Below are 26,000 nucleotides of genomic sequence, written 5' to 3' on the forward strand. Positions count from 1 at the left end.
GGGGGAAATGGCCATTACGTTCTATGTAGTGCACTATTCTGTCGAACAGGCGACCATTTTGGATTACGTTTAGTGGCTTCGCAGAAACACCGCCGTTTCCACCGAGAGATCTTCCGTTCAACACGACACATTCTGTTTTCTAACTAGCGCGTGAGTATGTGCAATGTACCATGCGACACTAATAGAAGACCGATGTGCTTAACGGTCTGTTGGGACACTTTGCCGGTTTTGGTTTATTTTCAAAAATGTAAAGACGGTAGAGTCGTTGCTTTTGTAGTCCATTTCCGCGGACTACATATCTGATAGAACAACGCGGGGACTTCAGCCAATCAGGTTGCGCAGTCTAATCCGGGTATCCGTCCCAATAGTCTCCGGCTGCAAAACCCCGCGCTCTCGGGAGTGATATTGCGCATGCGCGGCCTTCTTGGCTGAATTTAGCTGAAAAGCTAAAAATAATAATAATAATAATAATAATAATAATTTATTATTATAAGCGATTTTCTCACGTACATGCAAAGGACTTCACTAAGAACACAGTAGCTGAATGGACAAAAATGAGCTAGCGTGCTAATTTAGCCACATGCTAACGCTAACTAGGCCGAGAATGGGTGTATATGGAATGCGTAGCTTTTCTTTATTTTTATTTTATTTATTTTTTTGCCGTCCGTGTTTGGATGGGCAAAAATAAAAACCAGAAACGCAAAACGTTGTTCTAATGCAATGCAAATTCCGCCTACAGAATATAGAGAATTACTAAAAATATATATATAAAAAAAACCCGCGAAATGAAATTCATTTGCTTCCGTGTGTGACGTAAACACCAGTTGCTGCGCATGCGCAGTCTCGGGTTACACCGTTATGGTTTCATTTTATTTCATGGAGTGATCAAAGAAAAGCAAATTCCCTCTTTCGGATTTCACCCGACAACTAAGTACATATAAGATAACGTTTCAGACTGAAAAAAAATTGTAGCAGAAGAAGGGGGGGGGGGTATACGGTGTTTTATTTAGTTATTTATGTATGTATGTATTTATTTATTTATTTATTTATTTGCAATGTAAATTCACATTAGGTGATCAGTACTGAGGCTGAACATCCGGGTATTTAGACGCAGATTAAGTAGATGCCATTAATTACACTGGTGTTATCACACAATATATAAGATTAATTTTTAAAGGCTGTTTTTTTTGTTTGTTTTTGTTTTTTTTGCTTTGTACGTGGACAAAGTGTATAAATGCATTACATTGTGTCTCCAGCATGCCTAAATCAAAGGAAGTGCTGTCTTCAACATCCACCAGTGATTCAGATAGCGAAGCTGACACGAAGGTACAGAAATTACCATCACCGGCGTTTGAGTAAACGGAAAAAGATGAGTAGATTAAGCTTGGCAGCGTTTAACGGTTTATGTTTGCCTCGCCAGGCCAAACGGAAGAAGCCAATGACGGAGAAGCCAGCAAAGAAACAGAAGAGTGGGGAGTCATCAAAGACGTCCAGTGCACCTAAAAGCGGCGGAAGCAGCGCCAATAAAAAAGATAACATGTTCCAGGTCAGGAGTTATGACTGATAATATATTCCAGCACCTAATAATTGAACCGTGTTGCGATGTTATATATGATTTGATGTCATTCTGTTTGAAAATGGAAACCTGTAGGATATGATGATATCTCAAAAACTGCCATAATGGATTTGGCACATGAATGTATTATATTAGGGCTGGACAGTTCAGTAGGCCAGGCTCCCAGGACTAGGAGATTTTGTGTCCAGGCTTATTAGTTTTTTTATTCAAAGTTGCCTGGCGAACAAGTAGGTTCAACAACCAGATGGATTAAAAGCTTCCTGTACGTTCTTACATTATGTCAGCTACCACTCTGCCTAGTTAATTACGTTTCTGGACGACCCAAATACAGCACCGCAGTATAACACAGCGTCTTCGAACGAATTCGATATTTATGCCCTTCATATTGTTAGTAATGTAAATTCTCTTAGAACAAAATCGACTGAGGTTTCTCTGTTCTGCTTGTGTGTTGTCTTTTCTAAGATAGGGAAGATGAGGTATGTGAGTGTGCGAGAGTTTAAAGGGAAAGTCCTCATCGATATTCGCGAGTACTGGATGGACCAGGAAGGTGAAATGAAACCGGGAAAGAAAGGTAAGGAATACCTCGCCCTGAGTTACACAGAGTTAACACTGATTTACACCCCTATAGCAAAGACCGTAGTGTCATAATGTATAAAAATGTATCATTTAAATTTTTTTTAAAAAAAGGCAAAATATTGAGCATTAATATTAGTTTAATTCTTGCAAATTTTCTGACCAATAATTTGTCGTTAAGACAAATATTAAATATTAAAAAGCTTAATATTTGGCCATTTTGTCCCTCCTTTTTTTTTTTTTTTTTTTGCCGAGTACCTAAAAATGAGTAAGTTTTCAAATCCCTAGAAGAGATTATTGAAATTTAACAACAGCGAGGCTTTGGCTTGGATGTCAGTGTCTGGCCGAGGACGTGTTTGTGATGGTGTTTATCTACGTGTTTTCGATAGTCTTTATTAGAGATTTAATTAAATAATTGATTCTTTGATGCGTCGCGATTTTCCTTGTGGATGTTTCTGCATTTATGCACAAAACATCACAACCAGACTTCTACTCGGGTTTACGCATTAAGGCCTTTTTTAAAAAAATATTTATTTATGTCTGTGTGTCTGTCTGAAACGTGAACGTTTGGTTGAATGTTTGTAGGATTTATGTTGAATTATCTTTGTAATTAGCAGGTGAACCGATTAGATTTTGGAAATGAGCCAAACAGGATCAAATGTCTTAAATAGTTTTTTTTCATAGTAGCTTCCTTCCTGTTTGAAGTGTATTTCAATAAGGGGAATGCCGCTGGGTCGGGTTTGACTTGTAGGAAGTTAAATTCTTATAGGAAATTGCGTTCCGGTTTGAATTTGGTTTCATCTTTTGATATAAACGAGTCTACAGCAGTAGTCTTGCAATACTTTTGTTTTTATGTGATATATTCATGAGACTCAGGCTTTGTTTCAGATTCGCTTTTATTTATTTACCTACAGTGTTCTCCCTTTTCGATATTAAACACACTTTTACATTTCTTAGACGGACGGGATTGTTGTAAATACACCATCTTTAACACGTCTTCGCCCAGGAATAATAATTAATAAATGCACTTTATGCCCAATCGGGATTCAGTCACAGATAAAAAAGTGATTATCTGTAGCATGATTTATTACACTCTTTATTCCTTAGATGTTTATTTAGGAAGTTGACGCTCGGGATCCAAAAGTCTGAGAGCACGAGTGGGGAAAAAAAGCATATTTATTTTGCATTCATTTCGAAAGTTAATACAAAATCTCTCACAAATTACAAATTCTATTATCAACAACAACTTCAGTGAAAAGTAGGATTCTAAAAAATGTTCATGAATTTCTTAGTATTTGGTACGCCCCCATTTTGCTTTAAAGACCCTCGAGCTGGTGACCGTTGTTAAAACCCTGATGATCTGTGTTCAGAATCGAATCCGAGATCTTATCTGAAGCCGTGTTTCAATGGCACAGATAAGCCTTAATCGAAACCTGACCTTTTGTACAACTGAGTTGGTCAGTAACACAAACTTGCTTATTATTACATTTAAAATAATGATCTAGAAACGGTGCAGAATCTTCAATAGTGATGATTCAAAATGTTGAATATTTCATTTCTTTGGTGTAAAATTTTTCTAAATGATAAATTCTTTCTTTATTTCCGGTTTTAAATAATGCTATTCAGGCTTAAATGATACTAAGGCTCTTTCAGGTAAACTGTATACACCGATCAGCCATAACATTAAAACCACCGAGAGGTGACGTGAATAACATTGATTATATCATTACAGTGGCACCTGTCAAGGGGTCAAAAGTTTGTGGACACGACTGAAATGTTTCTCGTGACCGTTAAAAGCCTTTTGATCTGAAGATGTGTGATTAAATGTGTGAAATCGGTGTTGTAGACAAAAAAATTAATTGTGACGACATATTCATGTCTGTCATTAGAAAACTAATTTTTTATTTACATGAAAATCTTTATTTAAACGGACGACTCGGGGAGAAATATTCCGAAAAGCAGCCGATAAGAGTCCGGCGTAGGTTTGTAGTCCTTTAATACTAGTTTAAAAAGCATCTCGGGGAAATTCCTCAAGAAATCGGGTGAGAAAACGCCGGGAATACATTTCTGGAAATTCTAGGCAAAAAGGGTGTCTACTATGAAGATGCTAAAATATTAAATTATTTTGATTTATTTTGGATTTTTTATCACAACATAACTCCCATAGTTCCATTTGTGTAACTCCAGAGTTTTGATGACTTTATTATTATTATTCTCAAATGGGGGGGGATAAAAATAAAGAATGAATGTGTCTAAACTTTTGACCATTAGTGTACATATGAGGCAACGGTCATTTCTCGAAGTTGATGTGTTGGAAGCAGGAATAATGGGCAAGTACTATAAGAAGAAGGCAAGCTGGCGGAGGAAGTGTGATGCTCTGGGCAATGTTCTGCTGGGAAACTCATGTGCTGTGAGTTCTGGCATTCATGTGGATGTTACTTTGACACGTACCACCTACCTAAACAATGCAGACCAAGTACACGTCTTCATGGTAACGGTATTCCCTTATGGCAGTGGCCTCTTTCAGCAGGATAATGCGCCCTGCTACACTGCAAAAATTGTTTAGGAACAGTTTGAGGAATTTGACAAACAATTCAGGGTGTTGACTCGGCCACCGAATTCCCCAGATCTCAATACTGTAGAGTATCTGTGGGACGTACTGGACAAACAAGTCCAATCCATGTAGGCCAGACCTCGCAACTTACAGGACTTAAAGTTTCAGCTGCTAACGTCTTGGTGCCAGATACCACAGCACACCTTCAGAGGTCATGTAGAGTCCATGCTTCCACGGCTCAGAGCTGTTTTGGCAGCACAAGGGGGACCTACACAATATTAGGCAGGTGGTTTTAATGGCTGATCGGTATAGGTTTCTCTAATCTTACAGAACAGGGAACCTTCAATATTCAAATGTGGATCGTTTTACTTTTGAATAGGTAAATAATATGAAAATCCGAATGACGTACTGTACGTTCCAGAGCCCGGCGACGAATGCGGTTTCTGTCACGGCAAAAGAACATGCGATTTAGCAGGTTGCCATAATGTGTTACCATTATAATGTGGGATACAGAGCATAAAAATCAAGATAAAATCTCTTTATAACTGAACGAACATTAAAACTGCATTGTGAAGTCTTTAGAGATTCCCTATCTCTATATATAGAGATATAATATAATATAATATAATATAGTATAGTATATAATTTGAATGAGATCTCTTGTATGGTCCTTGAAAACAAAATAATAATGCTTGAAAATACCTTCTAAACACTGAAGCATCTGTACGAAACCCGTCGAATCGCCCACACCTCTTCCTGCACTGGAAGTCATTCTTTTATGAGCACTTCCTTTGCACAAGGTAGAGGTTGTGCAAAAAGATTTGTTGTTTGTTGTTGTTTGGGTTTTTTTCTTCTCACAAATACACTTTGCGTTTGAGGGAAAACTTTAGTGCACAGTAGTGCAGCTAACATTCAGTCAAGGAACTACACACACAAAAAATAGAATAAAAAAATTCCAATATAAAAGAGTCGTAAAAACTCTTTAATACAAAAGAAGTTACAAAAGGTTAAAGGAGAAACTGTACATTTTCATGTTTGTTTGTTTTTTTGTTGTTGTCTGAATCGTTCTCAGGGATTTCTCTGAACCCGGAGCAGTGGAACCAGCTGAAAGAGCAGATCGACGATATCGACGACGCCTTGAGGAGAATATAAAAGCTGTTCACGAGACGTTCACGAACCCGTCTGCTTCTTTCCTCCGTCTGGATTCCACTTACATTTTCTAAGTCAGATTAACAACCCTAGTAATAATAGTGTGAATTTTCCGATTAGGTTTTAGTGTCGTATTTTTCTATTTCTTTGTGTTTTTATTCTACTGACGAAGCAACTGAAAGGCTACGCATTGTTCTGGGTGGGTATGGGTTTAACTTGTGCTCATTTTTTACAATAAACATGATGGGAAAACAAATGTATTCTTTGGCTCGATTTATGAACGAGTGTTTCCACAAGTTGATCTCGGAGGGAAAAATACTGCGGACGTTTCACTGGGTGACTCGGCTGTATAGGGTCCGTCACCACAGAGTATATTATAGATATGAAACTCCGGCCCATGAAGACGTACAGAAATTGTGTAATTGAGAAGAAATGTTCGAGTTTAACCACAAGATGGCAGAAGAGTAGAGGGAATGTCAGTCTCACGGGGTGCGTCCCAAATTGTGGTAAACTGACTGGAATTTATTATAATTATTTAAGGAATAAAACACTTAGTAGTGTGTTGTAGGAAAATAATCAATGACGTGGAGTGAGAATTCAAGGACTATGATGTAAATACAATCAAATAAACAGTTGCCTCAGATGTATTAACAGAAATGGCTACATGAAATTTGCAGGAATTCTGCGAAATGAAATGTTTTTGTTTTTTTTTTTTTTAAATACACTACAATTTAAAGTATTAAATATGTTAACTCACTGCACACGGATCACTGAGTAAGGTGGTCTAAACGTCCTCCATTCCGCTTCCTTGAAAAATACATTTTAAGATTAACTGATTTCTCGCATCCTTTTGCTGAAATTTTGATTCTTGTGATGTGTGAAAAAAAAATCAAAGGTTTTTAATTCTTTTATATATATATTTTTTGTATATACAAAACATAATAGCACCTTTTGGGACATTTATGGTGTACGAGTTATTTTCTAAATGTCACAAAAATGTGCTGTTATGAAAAGACGTGGTACAGATCAGGTAGAGTCTGTCCGTCCATGACCGATCGCTGATCACCGCTGTTCCCAACGACTAATCACTGACCACTATTGTCTCCAACAAGCAATCAATCGATAATGAAAATAATGGACAACAACTGTCATTATGGAGTAGTCGGGTCTGTGATGTTATTGTGGATAACCCCGTCAGTGATGTCACTTCACAACGGTGAAAAACGCATTTCTGTGAATAAAACCCATCTGAAAAACACTGGAGGTCATGGAGTGAGCTGCTGTGGGAAAAGTACACGATCCAAGTCGTACAAAACATAAGAACGTTTTATATTAAGCGCTTCAAACAAACTCGTAAGTGTATTAACGTGGCTCGTCGTGTCAGATCCGTGTGCTGTTTAATGTGTTCCAGACGTGTTTTTTTCAGCACAGAAATGACACGTTTAAGTTTATATCCTTATCTGTAAATGTTAGGAATACACGCCGGTATTTTCATTTTACTTTTTATTATTATTTTTTTTTTTTAGCATTTTTAATATAGTAATTTAACTGCTGCTTTAAAGCTTGTGGACAATTAGATGTTTTTTTGTTTTTTTCAAAATATAATATATTTTTAAAATGCTTTGCACAATGTATAGCATAGCCCACATAGATGCATTTAATGCCTTGTTCATAGCCTTCAATTTACACAATGTTTGAAGGACAACGTCGGGCAGAATGTGAAATAACGTTTTTTCAAGACAAAAAAATACAGAAAATAAAAATCGGCCTTTGTAAAAAAATCCAACTAATCGATTAATCGAAGAAATAATCGACGGATTAATCGATCATCAAAATAACCATTAGTTGCAGCCCTAGTATGGTATTCAATTGCTTCAGTTCTCCCGGAACTGTTTGTGTATTTGAGTCCCTGTACTCCATAAAAGCCTGAATGATTGTTCACTCCATTTAATCCCTGGCAGTCGATCTCAATTTCAAAGCCACGTGCAGTGGGCAGGCTGACAATGTAAGCTGTTCTAAAAACCTTCCACAGTCAGAGTAGCGTCATCACTGCTAGTCGTGGGAACGAAAGCAGTGCTCACCAAACAGCTTCATCAGTGACCCACTGCCGGTCTTATCTCCACGACACAATCTGCAACGCCTGTAGGCTTCGCTTATAGTGACAATGAATTCAGGTGTACTTTATTTTAGAGATCCTGTTCGGCTCAAATGAAGCTCTGCCAGTAACCGTTTCCTCCACGACTGCTCACCTCTCATGACGATCACCCCTGTTTTAGTCTTTCTGTTCGGATAAAACTCTGTTCTACTCTATTCTATTTCTCGATATAGCTATGAAATGTCTTCAGAAATAACCTCCCTTCTTTGTATGAGCTAAGATGTAATCACATATGCAAACAAACCCGATGAACCATGAATATGCAAATGAGTCTATGACATCATCTGATTACTTCTAGAGGATGCATGAGGGTGTTCTAGCTACTTTACCCCGAAAAGAATTTCACAACAGTGCAAACACACCTTCACACAGTCCTCCTTCACACACAGGGGCGATTTACTGTAGCGCTGCAGATTCACCAAACCAGCATGGTTTTCAGCAGATAGGAGGAAACCAGAGAACCTTAAGGAAACCCCAAGGGACACAGGAGCGTGTTAGTTTTAACATTTCATCCACTGGTAGTTTATATTACTGGGTATCCATCCATCCATCCATCCATCTTCTATACCGCTTATCCTTCCTTCAGGGTCACGGGGAAACCTGGAGCCTATCCCAGGGAGCATCGGGCACAAGGTGGGGTACACCCTGGACAGGGTGCCACTCACACACACATTCACACACCCATTCATACACTACGGACACTTTGGACATGCCAATCAGCCTACCATGCATGTCTTTGGACTGGGGGAGGAAACCGGAGTACCCGGAGGAAACCCCCGCAGCACGGGGAGAACATGCAAACTCCGCACACACAGGGCCACGGTGGGAATCAAACCCCCAACCCTGGAGGTGTGAGACGAACATGCTAACCACTAAGTCACCGTGCGCCAGCATTACTGGGTATCATAAAATAAAATAAAAATCCTATGTAGTGTCATAAAATGAGTCACATTACAGATTCAATTAAATTTTTATTTGCATAGCGCTTTCAACGATGGACATTGTCTCAAAGCAGCTTTACAGAAACGTCTAAACACAGGACACGGATTTTAAATCCGTGTGAATTTTTCTCTAATGAGCAAAAAGATGGCGAGGGAAAAACTCCCTAAGATAATATGAGGAAGAAACCTTGAGAGGAACCGGACTCAGAAGGGAACTCGTCCTCATCTGGGTCACACCGGATAGTGTGAAAGTGAAAACGCCGTGCTGTTGTGCTGTAAAGTAATCAAATCAAATACACGCGCGCGCGATGATGTGTGCGCATGCGATTGGGCGCGTGGTTCTGTTCGGATTGCTGTAAATTAGAACACTCCCGGAAGTAGGGACTTGTGTTTGGTTTGAGACGCGTCCGGCGCTTCCTCCGCGCTGTGCTGCTTTACTAACACTGTAGAAAGTCATCAGCAGTTCACTGACTCCACACCATCACCATGAGGGAGCTGCACTTTAAGGACAACTTCTGGGTAAGAACTGCACGAGAGGAGATTTAATCTGGAGGATTAAAGAATATAAGTGATGGAAATATCTCTCCTGGAGATTATATTTACCTAGTGTGTATGTTCTATCAGTGTTTATTATATATAGTAGTGTAGTCTATATTTACAGTAAGTTTGTTTATGTCTCGTGACAACTTCCTCAAATTGAATTAAAGCCTGTGTTTGTTTGTTTGTTTGTTTTCCGGCCCAGAATTGTCAATCTCCAAACAAACTCGTGCTTTTCCTTATTAGGAAATGTTGCCACGTACACTTTATGGAGCTTTGACATGATCAGACATGATTATAAATCCACCATAACAACGCAAAAAAACCAACAAAAAACAAACAAACAAACAAACAACAACAACTACTAATTCCTGTTTACTTACTCAGGATTACAGCAGAGTGTGTATTTAGACCTAATCTGTATCATTCATTCACTCATTCATTCATAAGCATTGTTATAAGTGTTCATCCTAATCTGAAATATTTCATACAGAGGAATGTACATTGTATCCTGGCTGGACTTGTCATCTCTTTTAGAAAGTGTTGTTCATACCTTCTAAACCCTCATTTTGTCCATGCTGGTTTGCGGCTCGAGGCTATGATTACGTCTGGGTGGAGAAATGACAGGAATTGCCAGATACTTCCCTGGATAATGATAGAAGCTGGAGGTAGAAGTCAAATATTCAGACTTCCACCTAGGATGTATTTATGTTATCCTTGTAAGGCTTAACATTATACCTTATCTGGCTGGATACTTCACATAGTTTCACTGTTTATTTTAAGATTATACTGCGAACGCTTTCAGAGTTCTGCTAGTTGATGTAATGTAGCCTGTTTGAGCCTATTTTAAGATGGATTGACTTTTAATTTTTTTTTGTACATGGGTTAAATTTGGGACCATGTTATTCAAAGCACACGTAGAGTTATTTCTCGTTTTAATTTATTTATTCATTTTCATATGATTCATATAGATGTGCCGTAGAGTTATTTCTGAGGGTGGCTTCTTTAAGCGATTTTGATGCTTTAATACGTCCTTTGACTTCCCCTCTTCACTTCCCCTTGGATAAATGTCATTTTAACGTTTGAAACATCCTGGTCAGTGTAAGTGAAATCTGGTAGATGACTGACTGAGTGAGTCAGCATCGTTATGAGCATGTTCATAAGGTGTTGCAGCAAAGTCTCCCTTTCTTTACAAAATAAATACATTTTAAAAAAAAAAAAGTGAACAAAGCTTGTGGAGAAAACGTTTTTATGCATGAAACGTTTCATTCATTCGGTCATTTATCTTTAGCGAGCGCTTTATCCTGGTTATCTGGAGGTTCCGGTCCCGGGAACGTACATATTCACACACTGAGTCACACCTAGGGTGTAGGGCTAAAATATTACAGGTTAATTACTTAGCCCACTGCTCTCCTATGACCAAAGACGGATATAGGTGCAGCCGAAGGTTGAATGTGTGTTTTAATTTACGCCTTATATATCCGACTCTGTTTTAATTAATCATCTGACCTCAAAAGATAATCTTCCAGTTAGTGCTGGAATTTTAATATCTCAGTGTTCTGATACATTTAGTACATTTAGTCTAAAACGGTTTCATGCTAAACTTTCATTAAAATGACATTCCGACAGTAAGTCAGAGGCTTTTATATAGCCTATGCTTTTACATAGCAATGATTCTTGTTAGCTCAGAGGTTTATATCGACGTGCAAGCCTAGGCCTTTCCTATTTACTTGTCAGAGGTTCCAATTAAACTTGCCTTTTAGGTTAACTTGTCAAACTTCCACAGACATGAGGAGAACATGTGAAACCCCACATAGACAGGAACTCGAGCTCAGGATCGACCTGGTGTTCCTGAAGGAAACATTTCCTACATGAAATTTGGGTTTGAAGACCACCGGTTACATTGTTCTCGATGCTGAAGTGAAGTAACTAGTCATTAGTACTAATGAGTCATTAGGGGACGTCAGTGAGGATGCCTTAATGCAGGATTGGAATACAGGGTTAGTAACTACAGGGCATTAAGTAGTGCTAGATGTGCCATGTGTACACTACAAGTCAAAAGCCTAATGTCTTAAACGACGTGGCATTTTGATATAGGCTTGTGGTTGATATACGTTTCTAAGACCAATGTAAATGGTGAAATGAATGCCCAAGTATAAATCGATTTCTTAATCAAAATGTAAGTATACGTTTTTATGTGAGGGGGAAAAAAAAACGTATGTTCTAGCAAAGTAATTAGTAATAGTGTGGCGTAATGCCCTGAAGTTGATTATTTTTATTCATGTTTTGTTCCTCTTTGTTCCATAATTTGCCAGTGATGACATTTTTCTATTCATTAGAGAACATACTTATTTCTATCATAGCAACATTTATTGTTGGATTACACATGAAACAAGTTCTTCTTATAACTTATGTTATAGCCGCTGTAAACAGTCCTTCCCTCACCAAGCTCTCTTTTTTTAAGTTTTAAGTTAAGGACGTTTAAAAAAAAAAAAAAAAAATTTATTTATGTTATTTCTATTAAACACAGCTCAGAGAAACGACAGAACACCGATGACTCCTTCCATAAATGTTCAATAACGTCTCCTCGCAGAACATCTCAACGTATCGACAGTTCTGTACGTATCTCCGTTAAATAACGTCTCTAAAGATCCGTTTATTATTAGCCTGAAGCGCCCACCACGCGAAGTCCCTTTTGTCACTTGTTACTGTAGAAGCGATAACACATGAGAACAAGCTCGTTTATCGTTTACATAAACCTTGCAGATACTGTCAGAGGTGCTGTTAAAGAAAACTAATCAGCACCTTCTGACCAGTCAGAGTTGAGAGTTTGAGAGCAGCACTGTTGTAATTAAAAATGAAAACGTTTCCCCTTGAACAAGGCGTTTTCTTTTCGGGGAAGCAGCGAGGAGCTTGGGGTATTTATTATGGAGAAGTTTAAGGAAAGCCTTCTGGGTGAAGATTATGCATGCTACTGTTAAGAATTAAAAAAAAATATATAAAATAGATTTTTTTTTTTTAATTGTTTTTATTTTCTAACTTTAGACTGGTAGTGCACTTTGTCATTTTTTTACTCAGTTCATTATTTTAATTGCAGTCAGTTATTTATTTCCTTTTGGAACTAAAAGGCTATTGTTTTGAGGTAATTAGTGTTTGTTACTCATTGTTCATTTTTGTCTCGACACATTAAGCTCTCTGTTCCTAGTTAACTTCGCAACACACACACATCGATGATCGATGATGATGATTTTTGTTAGTTATGAGATTGGAGAGCTCGAGTCGCTGATACTGATAAAACACGAACAATCAATACGTTTATAAAATACTGTATACACGTACAAACGTATGTGTGACAAATTAAAGGGAAAAAACCAAAAACCGTGACGCTGTTATGCGTGGGAGGATTTATTTATTTTACTGGTGTGGTTTGGGTTTACTCGCCTTCTTAAAGAAAATCTGACTGATCTCCTTTATCCTATGATGAAAAAGTTTTATCCTGATGGGAGTGGTCTCTTCCCGGAAGGCCCCACCCCCTCCCGCAGGGCACGAGGACTCGCTGATGAAACTGTTGTAAATCATATGCCATGGTCTTCAGGCTCACCACATCTCAGGCCGGTTGATTTTGGAGCCACGTGTTAGACAGCGTTCTCCACCTTCTTCATCATCATCATAATTAAAACACTAACTGATGGAAAATCTTTTAGAAGAGCAGGGTTCATTGCTTCAGTACAGTTCCAGAGACTAGTAGAATCAACGCCAGAGAGCCCGACCCCTGACTAGCACACTATATAGTGTTTCTTTTCCTTTAATTTGTCGCCTGTCTGTGTATAAAGTAAAGATACGGTGATGAATCAAGCAGCTTAAAAGCTGAAGCCTTGATCTGTTTTTCATGAGATGGTCAACCTTTTACCTGCTTAATGTGGCATATCTGCAAACGTATTTGCATTGCTTTCCATTGTGCTAGTGCGTGTAGCGGCGATGTGCAAAATTTGCATCAGATAATTATAGAGGCAGTTTGCACGCTAGAGTTCTCCAACTGCTGTATCTAAAGTGTCGTCTTGATGGAAGGCCTTTTCTTAATATGTTGCTTTTGTCTTTCAACTTGAAAGACTGATGACGGTATCCAGGAACCTAAAAAAAAGAGCCAAACATCTCCACCGTTAAGTCATTAATACACTAGATTCTAAACGAAAAAGCTACGGGTTTGGACGAGTCAATTTAATTTTGAATGCTCGATTCTTAAACGTTATTTGACAAAGAATATATGGTGACGCTTACTGTAAGGAGGTGTTTATTGAACATTTATGGAAGGAGTCTCCGGCGTGTCATTCTTTAATAAATAAAAATTCTAAACATTGACGGATTGCTGTGGTATAAGAGGAATAAAACACTTTATGCTGATATAAGGAGGTAATCAGATTCAGGGTGGTAATAGTAACACCATTTCATCACACCACCCAAGCTTAAATGACATTTATGTAAATTTGAAGGCTGCGTTAATAAGGTGACTTAAAGATGTAAATGTTTATACATACAAATGTATTCTCTCTCTGACTCCGTTTACATGGACAGCAGTAATCTAATTATTGACCTTATTCTGAATAAGATAATATTGTGATTAAGGTGTTTACATGAGTCGCTTTTAGAATATTCCTTTCATGTTCAGGTTTTACATGTTATAGAAGATAGAGCGATTAACGGCACACGTCATTACGTCCCTACGCCACACCGTCCGACGTCCCCTCCAGAATTTCACTTATTGACATACAGTTCGTCTTCGTTATGGTACCGTATACAGTTTCGGGTGTTCCATTTTAAATTTTACGAAAGCTTCAAGTGCGGTTAATTATTCGTCATGCTGTACGTGCAAATAGACGACTGCTTGAAGCCTTGGGCTGCGTCCCAAACCGCGTACTTGCATGTATTTCTCCTACTATATAGTAGGTAAGTACGCGGTTTGGGACGCAGCCGTGCTCTCTTGTTTGCCGTCAAACGGTTGAGCACTGACGTGTGTACGTGTCCTATCGCAAAATGCGATGAAAACTCTCACACAACGTTAATAGTGTGATTAAGGTGTGTACATGTCTGTAATGAACGTCGATAATACGACTAAAACAGGAATACTCCACATGTCTTAATTCCATTTGTGTTTACTTCGAGTATGACTTTAATCGGATTAAGGTCATCAGTAATCGCTGTATACATGCTAGTTTCTTAATCAGAGTATTGTCTTAATCGGGTTAATATCAGATTATTGTTGTCCATGTAAACGTACTGACATACAATGATTTTATCGCTGCAAGTCACCAGTTGTTGTACCATGAAGTCGCCAGTAGGTGTTCCTATTACTGGTTGCCATAGTAACATTTAGCAGTGGGCGGTGCAAGTAGCGTTCTACTTTTGACAACAAATCAGTTTTCTTGCCACTAAATCGAAACATTCTGGAGGGAGAGCGTTCCGTATATAAAAGTTACCAAAGTCTTTCATGTGCCTCATATCCTACGAGATGAAGGAGAATTATTGCGTGTTCTTTGGCATTACGGCCATCTATCAGCGGCGCAAGCATGGTGGATCACAGATCACGTGCACTTTATCGTCTTCACTCCCATTGGTAGTCGCTGCACCAAGTCGCTCGGTCGCGGTTGCATCAACTCGGTCGCGTCGCTGGACACGCCCACATCTTGTCAGCAACGGTCGCTGTCATTCATGTCGCTGGAAGTCGTCAGCTCTCAGTGAAAATGAACGGTCTGTGGTCGCTTTGTCTCCGAGAGCCGCTGTATGCGAGAATGTACCTTGAGAGATTATAATGACGTTTATTTTACATTATAAAATGAAATTAGATGAATAATCCCAATAATAATAATAATCCTAACAATAATAATAATTGAGCTAAAAATCTGGGATTATCATTTTTCACCCTGCTCATTAATGCAGTTGTCCAATCAGCCAATCACATAGCAGCATCGCAACACATAAAAACATACAGATACAGGGCAAGTTACACAGAACGGTGTGGAAAAACAAAAAACATCCAGCGAGCAGCAGTGCTGCAGGCGGAAGTTGATGAGAGAGATCAGAGGAGAATGGCTAGTCGGGTTCAAGCTATCAAGAAGGCTGTGGTAACTCAAATAACCACTCTTTACAACTGTGGTGAGCAGATAAGCATCTCAGAAGACACAGCATGTCAAACCTTGAGGTGGATGAGCTACAGCTGCAGAAGACCACGCCAGGTTTCACTCCAGTCAGCCAAGAACAGGAATCTGCAGCTGCAATAGGCACAGGATCACTGAAACGTGACAAATGTAAATAAATGTAAATAAAAACCTAATGCAATGATTTGCAAATCTCATAAACCCTTACACAATAGAACATAGAAAACATGTCAAATATTTAAACTGAGGAAATGGACCGTTTTAAGGAAAATGTGAGGCAATTTTGAATTTGATGGCTGCAACACGTCTCAAAAAAGTTGGGACGGGGCAACAAAAGGCTGGAAAAGTAAGTGCTACTAAAAAGAAAGAGCTGGAGGTTAATTGTGAACAGGTCAGTAAGATGATTGGGTATAAAAAGAGTATCTTAGTGAGGCGGAGTTTTTCAGAAGTAAAAATGGGCAGAGGTTCACCAGTCTGTGAAAAACCGCATCTACGATTTGTGGAACGATTTCAGAATAATGTTCCTCAATTTAAAATCGTTCTCTGTTCGATTGCGAATGACATATGGGTTTATGAGATTTGCAAATCACTGCATTCTGTTTTTATTCACATGTTACACAGCGTCCCAACGTTTTTGGAATCGGGGTTGGAATCGATATGAATGCAGATTTTCTGCAGATCTGGACCAAGACGCGTCACGTGACGTCATCACAACGCGAATTCAGCCTCTTAAGTCCTCTTCGATTCCGTTGCGTCGAACATCAGTACAGCTAAGAGGTCTCGTTTACCAACAAACATCACCGTGAAACATCGTACAAATGCAATTTCACCAATTCAAGTCGTTTTCTGCAAAATAAGCACCAAAAAAGCTGCAGCAAAAATCAAGCCTTTTTGCCAATCACAAAAAAACCCCATTTAAACAGCGGTTTAGCTGAAACTCTTGTTGTGAAACTCTTGCGCTGTATTGTGCATGATTTCAGGCATTGCACTGCTGCCAGGTGATTGGCTGATTGCATGAGGTGAAGAGTTGAATGAAAGTGATAGCTTCTTTGTTGGCAGAACTGTGAGCTGACCTGTACAGCGGGCTACGACACCATCCTCCAGCACCTCAACGACGGCAAGAGGACCTGCAAAGAGATCGAAGACTTCATTAAAGCCAGGTGAGGAATAAAAACGGACACTTAGACATTCCATGCACTGTGTAGTGTAGTGCTTCTATGGGAATCGTAAATGTTTTCGACATGACACCCAGTACATGACGAGGTCAAAGTTCAGTCGTTATTTTATACCATACGCAGTGTAGTATACACTGTATACAGAGAAAGGAACCTTAAATGACTCCCTGTCAGACACTGAGTGCACTACAGGGTATAAATGGCCATTATTTCAGAACATAACGAAGGGACGTTGAACTGAGATCTTCCGTTATCTAGTTCATATCTCACTTCCTGTAGCCTGGAACCATCTTTTGTAATGGTGATTTAGGAAGATTTCAAGTGTCGGTGTATCAAAAGTTCTGTGTCTTACCGTGGTCAGATAGATATCAGTTGGATGTTCTGTGGTGTCATATTAAACGCCGTCTTCTGTTCTTTACTGGAGCACAGTTCGAGCTCAGGACATCCTGTTTCTCACTTCCACTGGTCAAATCTTTCAGTAATATTTTAGTTCTTTTTTTCTCTTTTTTCTTTTCTTTTTTAACTGCTGACATGGCTGCAAGTTACTGTTACCGCAGACCAAACTGCAGTGTACACACGCATGTGTTGATGTGTTCGCGATGCACATACATGCATTCAAGATGCACACACACACGCTCTAGATGCGCGCGCGCGCACACACACACACGCACTCTAGATGCACACACGCACACATTTTACATGCACACACATGTTAATTTAGATTATCTGTAAATGATCAATTCTAGTTATCAAACATTTGAATTCAAAAGTGCATTTATACTGTAAATTTCTATTATATTTCAGCTGAAAGGAACATTTCTGGTTTCTTTTTGCACTTTCTTTCTTTTGTACCCATGCTCTTTTGCTCTTGCCTTCCTGTTTTGAACTTTATTTATTCGTTTATTTACTTATTTGTTGCACTTTTCACACGCTTTCGTTTGCATTTTCAAACACATTAACTGCCTTCAAAACAGCATTTATATTGTAGATTTATATGAAACGTTTCTTTCTTTCTTTCTTTTGAACTTTTCTTTCTTTTGTACCTGTGCACTTTCTATCCTTCCTTTTTTGAAACTGTGCACCTTCCTTCCTTCATTCCTTCTTTTCATGCTTTCTTTCTTTCACACGTTCTTTCTCTTTTTTTTGTACTTTCGCACTTCTCACACACTTTCTTTCGCACTTTCAGAACACATTAACTACCTTCTTTCCTTCGTTCTTTCTTTCTTTGCTTTCTTTCAACACCCTTGAACCTCGATCACTGTTTGTGTGTTTTCTTTTTTCCAAAATTGTAAAAGTGACTGTGGGCATAGCGAAGCTGCTATGCTAATAAATGCTAATAAATGCTAATAAATGCTATTAAATGCTATTATGCTATTAAACTTATTTTATTATTCTGAAATAAATGTTCAGCATGTCCTCACTTCTCCTACCTACATGGCTGCCTGTATAAGAGATACTCTAAGGTGCTTGTGCCCCTGAGATAAACACTGTCCCATTCAGAATGTAGTATGTGTACAGTATAGACACACTGAAAGGAGCACTGTATACATCCCATAATTCTCACCCAGCCAGCCAGCGTGCAGATAGTAAACATTGCGGGACAGAACTAAACTAAACTCATGTGTGGAATTGATACAAATTGTATTTCAAACTAAGCAAATAGTTCACTTATGCATAGCTTTTGTCTCAGTAGTGCTCATCAGCCATGGACTCGTTTCCTTTTGCCTGATGTTTTAAACCACACAACGCCAAACATAATGCTAGAATGCTAGCTATTGCTCATAATTTCATAATCCTGGACTTATTTTAAACTCTGTCACATGGTCTGGTTATCCAAAGCGAAAACTGATGGTTTGGGGGAAGAAAATGAAAGTAGCTGAGTGAGCTGCAGAGTTGTTTTATTGTACGGGTTAAATGCAGAACTAACCCACGTCACAGTGTAAAATAAACCTCAAGTGTGAAGTTCCTCAGGCAAGTGTTGAAAAACAACTTTTTACATTTTTTATATATATATATTTTTTTACTTTGTTTGATAACTTTTTTTTTATATTTGTGTCCTGCACAGAGCTGATCGGTTCAGTTTAAAGAGCTTTAACCACTGACACCATTCTAATCTGCTATGTTCGGTGTCCTTTTAGAGCTGCAATTGAGGAGAAATACGCAAAGGAGCTGCTGAATTTGTCCAAGAAGGTGTGCGGCCATAATGAAATGAAGTAAGAGACACACCGCATTAAGAGTGTTAGGAACACGACAGGCCATGTTATTGTTGTTGTTATTATTATTATACGGGAAGCGGAGGAATTATTTTCCTATAGCCGCCTGGGGGTGCGAGGCCAATGTCATTTTAATCACGATAATCAAGTTTCCTATTGTATCAAGGCTACAGTGGATATATAAAGTCTACACACCGCTGTTAAAATGGTAGGTTTTGTGATGTGATGTGAAAAATGAAATCAAGATAAATCATGTCAGATGTTTTTTTTTTTTTTTTCCACCTTTAATGCAGTTTTATACATTTTTTTTTTTTTTTTTTAAATGATAACTTTTTCTCTTTTTTTTTCTTTCTTCTAAACCATTTCTATTTGTTTTTCACTTGGTTGGCAGCTAATGATAATAATGAGTCTTTATTGATCATATATACATTACAGCACAGTGAAATTCTTTTCTTCACATACCCCAGCATGTCAGGAAGCCACCACATATCCCCCAAGCCACCACTGCCCCTATTCACTAGAAGCTATAACCACATTAATGGTGGAAGAAGATCTGTCTTATGATATATCTCGATTTTATTTTTTACATCACAAAACAAATGCAATTGTATAGGAGTGTGTAGACTTTTTATTTTCATTTTTTTTTTTAATAAAAAATTAAAGGTCCGAGTACCAGTCCCAATAAGTCAAAACCAAGTCCAGAGACCGGACTCGCGTCCTACAGCCCTAGTATTTAATAACTCGATGAAATAAAATCTCTTGATACTCGATAGGGATTTGATTGTACATCATTCACCATGTTTCAGTTCATACATTTAAAAGATCATTTAGATCCTTTTGCATTGGTGAGATGGTCTCTAGTAACACTCGATATGAGTGTAAGAGGCTGAATGAGCAGATTTAATGGCATGGCCTTGCTCCAATACAGGTTTTTAATGCACACTCGTCGACTTCCTCTGTCCATTTCCTCTTGGTTGGATATCCATTACCGTCTTGAAGGCAGCTCCATTATCTTATCAGGTCATTATACGAGCATTAGATAACGGGATCGAGTCGACATCACTGTAGATTTAAGGAGCGGTACTTACCCAGAATGCATTGCGATGTGGTTTATGGTTAAAAAGATTGGAGAATTTTACAGCGCTGTGGTATAAATAGTAATATTCAACACACACTGGTATTACAGAGGATGCTTAATGATAGTGTCATTAGAGATGACGTGACTATAATTTTCTTCTCTTACGTTGTGGAGTTGCATTGTAATTTGTTAGGTTTGCACTTTGCTTTAAACCTGTCCTTTGGCTGCGTCTCGTTCATTTAGTTACATTTGTTCCTTTGTGTTCACATTCTCTGTAGCGTTTATCTTAGTTTAATTTATATATGCTTTAAAAAAAGGGGATCAGTCAGTGTGTATTCCACAGATGTTTGACAGATACGTTTGAGCAGTCTGACGTCGAATCTGATTATCAAGAATGATTCATGATCACTGGATGTTATGGCTGAACATAATATAACCTGACTCTGGTATTTCTTTTTAGCACGCTGAAGCGATCACTTGATGTTTTCAAACTGCGTAAGTAAGAGCTGTGAAAATTGGGAAACTCTGTAAAGTACCAGATTGTTTGATAGTCTTTCCCCTTGTGATGAAACTCTGTGTGTCTGTGTGTGTGTGTCTGTGTGTGTGTGGATATATGTGGATGTTTGCGTGTCTGTGTGTGTGTCTGTGTGTCTGTGTGTCTGTCTGTGTGTGTGTGTGTGTGTGTGTGTGTGTCTGTGTGTGTGTATGTGTGTGTGGATATATGTGGATGTTTGCGTGTCTGTGTGTGTGTGTGTGTGTGTGTATGGATGTGTGTGTGTGTGTGTGTGGATGTTTGCGCGTGTGTGTGTGTATGTATGTATCTATGTATGTGTGTGCGGATGTTTGCGGATGTGTGTGGGTGTGTGTGGGTGTGTGTGTGGGTGTGTGTGTGGATGTATGTGGATGTTTGCGCGTGTGTGTGGATGTGTGTGTGGATGTGTGTGTGGATGTGTGTGTGGATGTGTGTGTGGATGTGTGTGTGGATGTGTGTGTGTGTGGGTTGTGTTTTACAGAAACTGAACAGGTGAGTACGTCTCACTTGCATCTGGCCCAGGCCATGAGGGACGAAGCCAAAAAGTTAGAGGAGTTCAGAGAAAAACAAAAAGATGCAAGAAAGAGGGTAAAGCCAAATATCTCTCACACACACACACACACACATCTAAATATGTGGCAATAACAATATGTCACTGTTGAAATTGCAAATCCGATTGATTAATTTTCTAGAACAACAGCTCTGACAGTAAAAATGTTTATATTAATGCACTGGTCCAACTACATTATCGTTTCTATAGTAACAGCTAATTCACAGCGATCTGTATTAAGGACGCTCCATATGAAGGGATTTTTTTTTTGTTTGTTTGTTTTGTTTTTTTTAAAAACAGCAACAACATATAATTGCTGACACACTGAAATGTTCTTTAAGAAAGGAAACGTGTATTTAACCTGTGTGGAAGGACTCTCCAGTGTCAGTGCTTTGTAACAGGAAAGCTGTATCTTTAAGTTTTCTGTCTTGGGAAAACTTTAATCTTCAGGTTTCTCAGTATCGTGACAAGCTGAGGTTTGTCTTTTTTCTTATTAATTTCGAGAGAGAGAGAGGAAAAAAAGGAAGGACGATGAAGGAACAACTGTTCATAGCTGCCATAACATAAGTGATAACAGGAACTAACTAGTTTTGTTTTGTTAACGTTCCACAACATGAATTGTAACTATTAAAAGATAGATAAAGAATATATATATATATATATATATATATATATATATATATATATATATATATATATATATGTATATATATATATATATATATATATATATATATAATATGGTACAAAGTGTTGCTTGTTAGTAAATAAAAATGTGTTGGCGTTGGTATAAAAGGAATAAAACACTTTGTGGCATGCTGTTACAGGAAGATAATCAACTTTGGGTAGTAGCATAAACTCCACTTCATCACCCCAACATTGGCGGTGTTGATTATTTTCCTATAACAGCATGTCCTGAAGTGTTGTATTCCTTACATATTCCACCCACACTGTATTAGCCATACGTATGTCGACTCCAACAGTGCGATTATTGGTGTCTAAAAGTTAAACTCTCAGACATGATGCTGATCAGCGAAGCTAAGATGTTAAGCTTTGTTAAAATAGAATCTATTAAAACAACTTTAAATTAGGGCCTCATGGTAGATGTATGTGTTTGCAGGTGGAGCAGCAGATGGATACGCTGCACAAACAGAAAGCGACACAGTACAAGAAAACCATGGAGGTAAAAGTTTCCCTTTGTTTATTCACTGTTCCGATTGGAACTGTGATGTGTCGGTGTGTAAAACCAGGAAGTAGGAAATGTTAACGTTGTGAAGAAGAGATTTGTACTGCTGGGAAGAAAAAGCGTGTCAAGCCAGTGTGTATGAACAAAGTACAGAGTTCATGCTGTCAGCTGTTTCTACATTATCACGCTGAGGCTTTTAATTGGTTCTCATTGATTGACATCAAGTATGAGCAGGAACGTAGAAGAAGAAAACCCTATGATGTGAATGAAATGGCATGTGATCGGGACTTTAGGGGAAATAGCAGCATGCACTGGGTTATGTCTAGAGAACGTGTGCTTGACAATACATTGACTCCTTCGACTTTTCATTTTCATGTAAAATCGAGATTCCTTGTGCTGTAAAAGTCCTATGAAATTTGAAATTTATAGCGAACATAAATTGAAACAGAAGGGATCCTGAATAACATCTTAGATGTTATTACACATATATAGAATATAGTCAAATTTATCTAGCATTACCTCTAACCAAATCGCCACGTCTCGCTCTACTTGTAGGTTTTCATTGATTTTTTTGTTTTTTTCTAATTTTAAGCATTTATTTCTAGAAAGAATCAAAATGACCGTTTCTTTAAGCTTGAAATGTGTAAAGCATCTTAAAAACAAGCTGAATAACATTATATTAGGTTTATAATAATCTCATCGTGAGAACTGTATTGTGTACATATGTACATATTTCTCAGTATACATTTCCTAAGATAGCATTTATTGCAGTACACTGCTACAATGTGAGATTTGACAGCTTCACCGTCCACGTTATTTCCTGTGACAGAATTACGATACAGTCTGTCTAAAGTAAATTATGACACCTTTTATTTTAGCTTTGCTGTGAAGGAAATTCAATAAATCAATATTCAGAACACCAGATTTATGTCAGTAATTTGAGCTTTGATGCAATTTTATGGCCTGAGAGATGAGCGTACACACAGTAAACCTCCACTCCTCTCTGCGCAGCGAGACAGGAGACCAGTTTATATAATACAGGCGACCATAAATGCTAAATCAACTAATAAATATCCTCACAGAAAACGCCACCATATCAACAGGGACTTTTTGAGCCATGCACAGTCTGTACTGGGACACCAGACTCATTTGTATTCCATGGTTTGCCATATAGTAACTCTAGCTGTAGTATAACTAGCATACCCTGTTATAAATATAGTGATTTTACAAGTGGAGTGTGCTTTAGACTGCTAGCATGAACAGCAGGTACATACAGTAGCTAGCTGACATCCTCACACTACATCAGCTTTAATTTCACTTTTTGAAGCCATTTTGTATTAGCCTGGCCATGTAATTGCTTTATAAACAGTTTAAAGCTAGTGTTGTGTGTTTAGCTGTAATGTTGCTTGGTTAGCATGTTTACTATGCTGTTTCCTGGGTAGACTTACTGTAATGCAAGGTTGTGGGTTAAACTGTTTCTAATAATGCAAATTTTGTGGATAGACTGTTTTTTTTTGTTTTTTTAAACAGGGGGGGAAACCTGTGTATGACCATTTCAGCATTTAAAATGATATATTTTTTTATTTGCATAGTAATTCTATTGTTACTGGATAATCAAATAGAGATTGATGTATTAAAAAAATTAGAGTTAGAGTTCATAAAAGCTAAGAGCCCTGCTGAAAAAAGTAATGGTTTGGTAATGGCTTTAATGGTTATAATGGGAATTGTATTAGTTTTAATGGTAACTGTAATGGTCCCTGTGGGTCTCTACTGGTAATTTGTTGCCTTCTATTTGTGGCATGTTATAGTATGTCTAGTGGATACCATTAAGGTCAAGTAATGGTAATGGCTCAGGAGTTAAAGGCTCAGGGTTACTGATCAGAAGGTCAGGATTTCAAGCCCCAGCACTTCCAAGCTACCACTGTTGGGCAAGGACCTTAACCCTCAATTGCTCAGTTGTATAAATGAGATAAATGTAAGTCTGCCAAATGCTGTAAATGTAAATGGTTTCCCACGGAAGGCATGCGCTAATTCAGTCTGTACTGGTACGCCATACTCAATTGTTATTATGCTCTGCCATAGTAACCACAGCTGTAGTATAAATAGCATATCCTGTCAAAGCTCTAGTGGTTGTACCAATGGAGTGTCCTTTGGCCAGCTAGCAAGAATAGCAGGTACATAAGTAGCTGACAAACATTTTTACTTTCATGCTCACACTACATCAGCTTTAGTTGAACTTTATGAAGCCATTTGTATTAGCCTTGCCAGGGAATTGCTTTATAAACAGTTTAAAGCTAGTGTTGTGTGTTTAGCTTTAATACTACTCAGTTAGCTTGTTTACTATGCCAATGTTTGGTTAGATGATTTACTATAATGTTAGGTTGTGGGTTAAAATGTTTCTCATAATGCAAAATTTGTGGCTAGACTGGGCTTTTAATGCTAGATTAATGCTAGATTTGGGGGGAACCAAAAAAACAAACAAACCCCAAATGACCAGTTTAGCATTTTAAAATTATATATTTTGGTACATCTTTCCATGTGCAGTAATGCTTTTGCTATTGAATTGTCGAATAAAGATCCGTGTATTTTTTTTTTAAAAAACGAACTACTCGAGTTCATAAAAACTGAGACTCTACATGACAGATCATCGTTGTGCTGCATATGTTGTGCGGGAACTGAAGAGGAAGTGAATATCGGCAGCTCATTTACACAGTAATGAAAAGGAAGTGACTAACTGTCTTGCTCATACTGTATTAATACAATCCAAAACATCAAGGTCAGTTCAGATCGTTTCCATATCGATATATACAGTACATTCACTGCTCAGACACCGGCATTTACTATGACATTTGCTACATTTGGCAGACTCGCCTTAATACAGACAGACCAAATTAAGACTACCATTAAGGTAAAATGATGTTAGAAAGGAATGTGCATGACCGTGCACAACCCACCATTATGGAATTATATTTATTGCTCTTGTAGTTTTTAGTCTGTTTGACTAGTTACTTGAATTGAAAAGGTTTATTCCAAGAGTCAGTAACTCAAAACAAGTAGGCAAGAAACTTGAACCTATAGACAATTTTGATTTAAAAAAAATAAAAAATTGAGCTCTGTGAGTGAAACGTCCAGAAATGAAAACGCTCAATGTCTCCAAAATGGCCAAAATATTATTATTAAAGATTATGTTTGTAAAATACATCTGTACTGAAGGAGTCGACGTTTTTTTTTGTTTGTTTGTTTTGTTTTGTTTTTCATTTTACATTTACATTTTATATATATATATATATATATATATATATATATATATATATGTATGTATGTGTATGTGTGTGTGTATATTCTATCCAATTTTATTCTACTCTTATCACGGTTTCTATTTGTATTGAAATAAAATGATGCATGTATTATTTATAATCGGTTTTATAACTATGGGGACTTTTTTTAGTGCAAGGTATAGAAAGTATTTTATTAGTATGATAATCATTTATTTTCATATACAATAAATGCAAAATGTAATGAGTCCACGCAATTCATGAAGCATATTGTATGCCCCATACTTAAAAATCAGTTACTAAATTCTAAAATTAAACAATTTCCATTACGATTTCCAGTTGATCAGTCATTTA

At 37.9% G+C, this 26,000-nt stretch overlaps 2 protein-coding genes across 5 annotated transcripts in view; both read left to right on the top strand.

Annotated features, from left to right (window-relative positions):
- Positions 1-6,112, top strand: sub1a (SUB1 regulator of transcription a). 2 transcript variants are annotated; one of them, XM_053646269.1, is made up of 5 exons: positions 1-150; positions 1,257-1,326; positions 1,421-1,546; positions 2,039-2,147; positions 5,776-6,112. In XM_053646269.1, the coding sequence occupies exons 2-5, from the start codon at positions 1,258-1,260 to the stop codon at positions 5,853-5,855; spliced, it is 384 nt and encodes a 127-aa protein (XP_053502244.1). In that variant the 5' UTR covers positions 1-150; position 1,257; the 3' UTR covers positions 5,856-6,112. The 2 variants fall into 2 exon arrangements, with proteins under 2 accessions (XP_053502244.1, XP_053502243.1); XM_053646268.1 differs by lacking the exon at positions 1-150 and adding an exon at positions 858-931.
- A 3,215-nt stretch (positions 6,113-9,327) lies between these two features.
- The window catches only part of pstpip2 (proline-serine-threonine phosphatase interacting protein 2), a 33,240-nt gene continuing 16,567 nt past the window's right edge, over positions 9,328-26,000 (top strand). The window contains exons 1-6 of one of the 3 annotated variants that reach the window (XM_053645201.1): positions 9,328-9,467; positions 16,697-16,797; positions 18,951-19,025; positions 20,564-20,598; positions 21,117-21,223; positions 22,306-22,368. In XM_053645201.1, the coding sequence (XP_053501176.1) occupies positions 9,435-9,467; positions 16,697-16,797; positions 18,951-19,025; positions 20,564-20,598; positions 21,117-21,223; positions 22,306-22,368 (414 nt within the window). In that variant the 5' untranslated portion in view covers positions 9,328-9,434. Of the gene's footprint in view, positions 9,468-16,696; positions 16,798-18,950; positions 19,026-20,563; positions 20,599-20,632; positions 21,224-22,305; positions 22,369-26,000 lie in introns of those variants that run through there. The other 2 variants (XM_053645200.1, XM_053645199.1) reach the window with 2 other exon arrangements.

This window comes from Ictalurus furcatus, chromosome 16 (assembly GCF_023375685.1).
Source record: "Ictalurus furcatus strain D&B chromosome 16, Billie_1.0, whole genome shotgun sequence".
In the NCBI taxonomy this organism is placed as follows: Eukaryota; Metazoa; Chordata; class Actinopteri; order Siluriformes; family Ictaluridae; genus Ictalurus; species Ictalurus furcatus.

Excerpts from the sequence above, each read along its gene's own strand:
- sub1a (XM_053646269.1), top strand. The coding sequence starts at position 1,258 with ATGCCTAAATCAAAGGAAGTGCTGTCTTCAACATCCACCAGTGATTCA. Across the intron at positions 1,327-1,420 it reads ATAGCGAAGCTGACACGAAG|GCCAAACGGAAGAAGCCAAT; the intron begins GTACAGAAATTA and ends TTGCCTCGCCAG. Across the intron at positions 2,148-5,775 it reads AATGAAACCGGGAAAGAAAG|GGATTTCTCTGAACCCGGAG; the intron begins GTAAGGAATACC and ends AATCGTTCTCAG.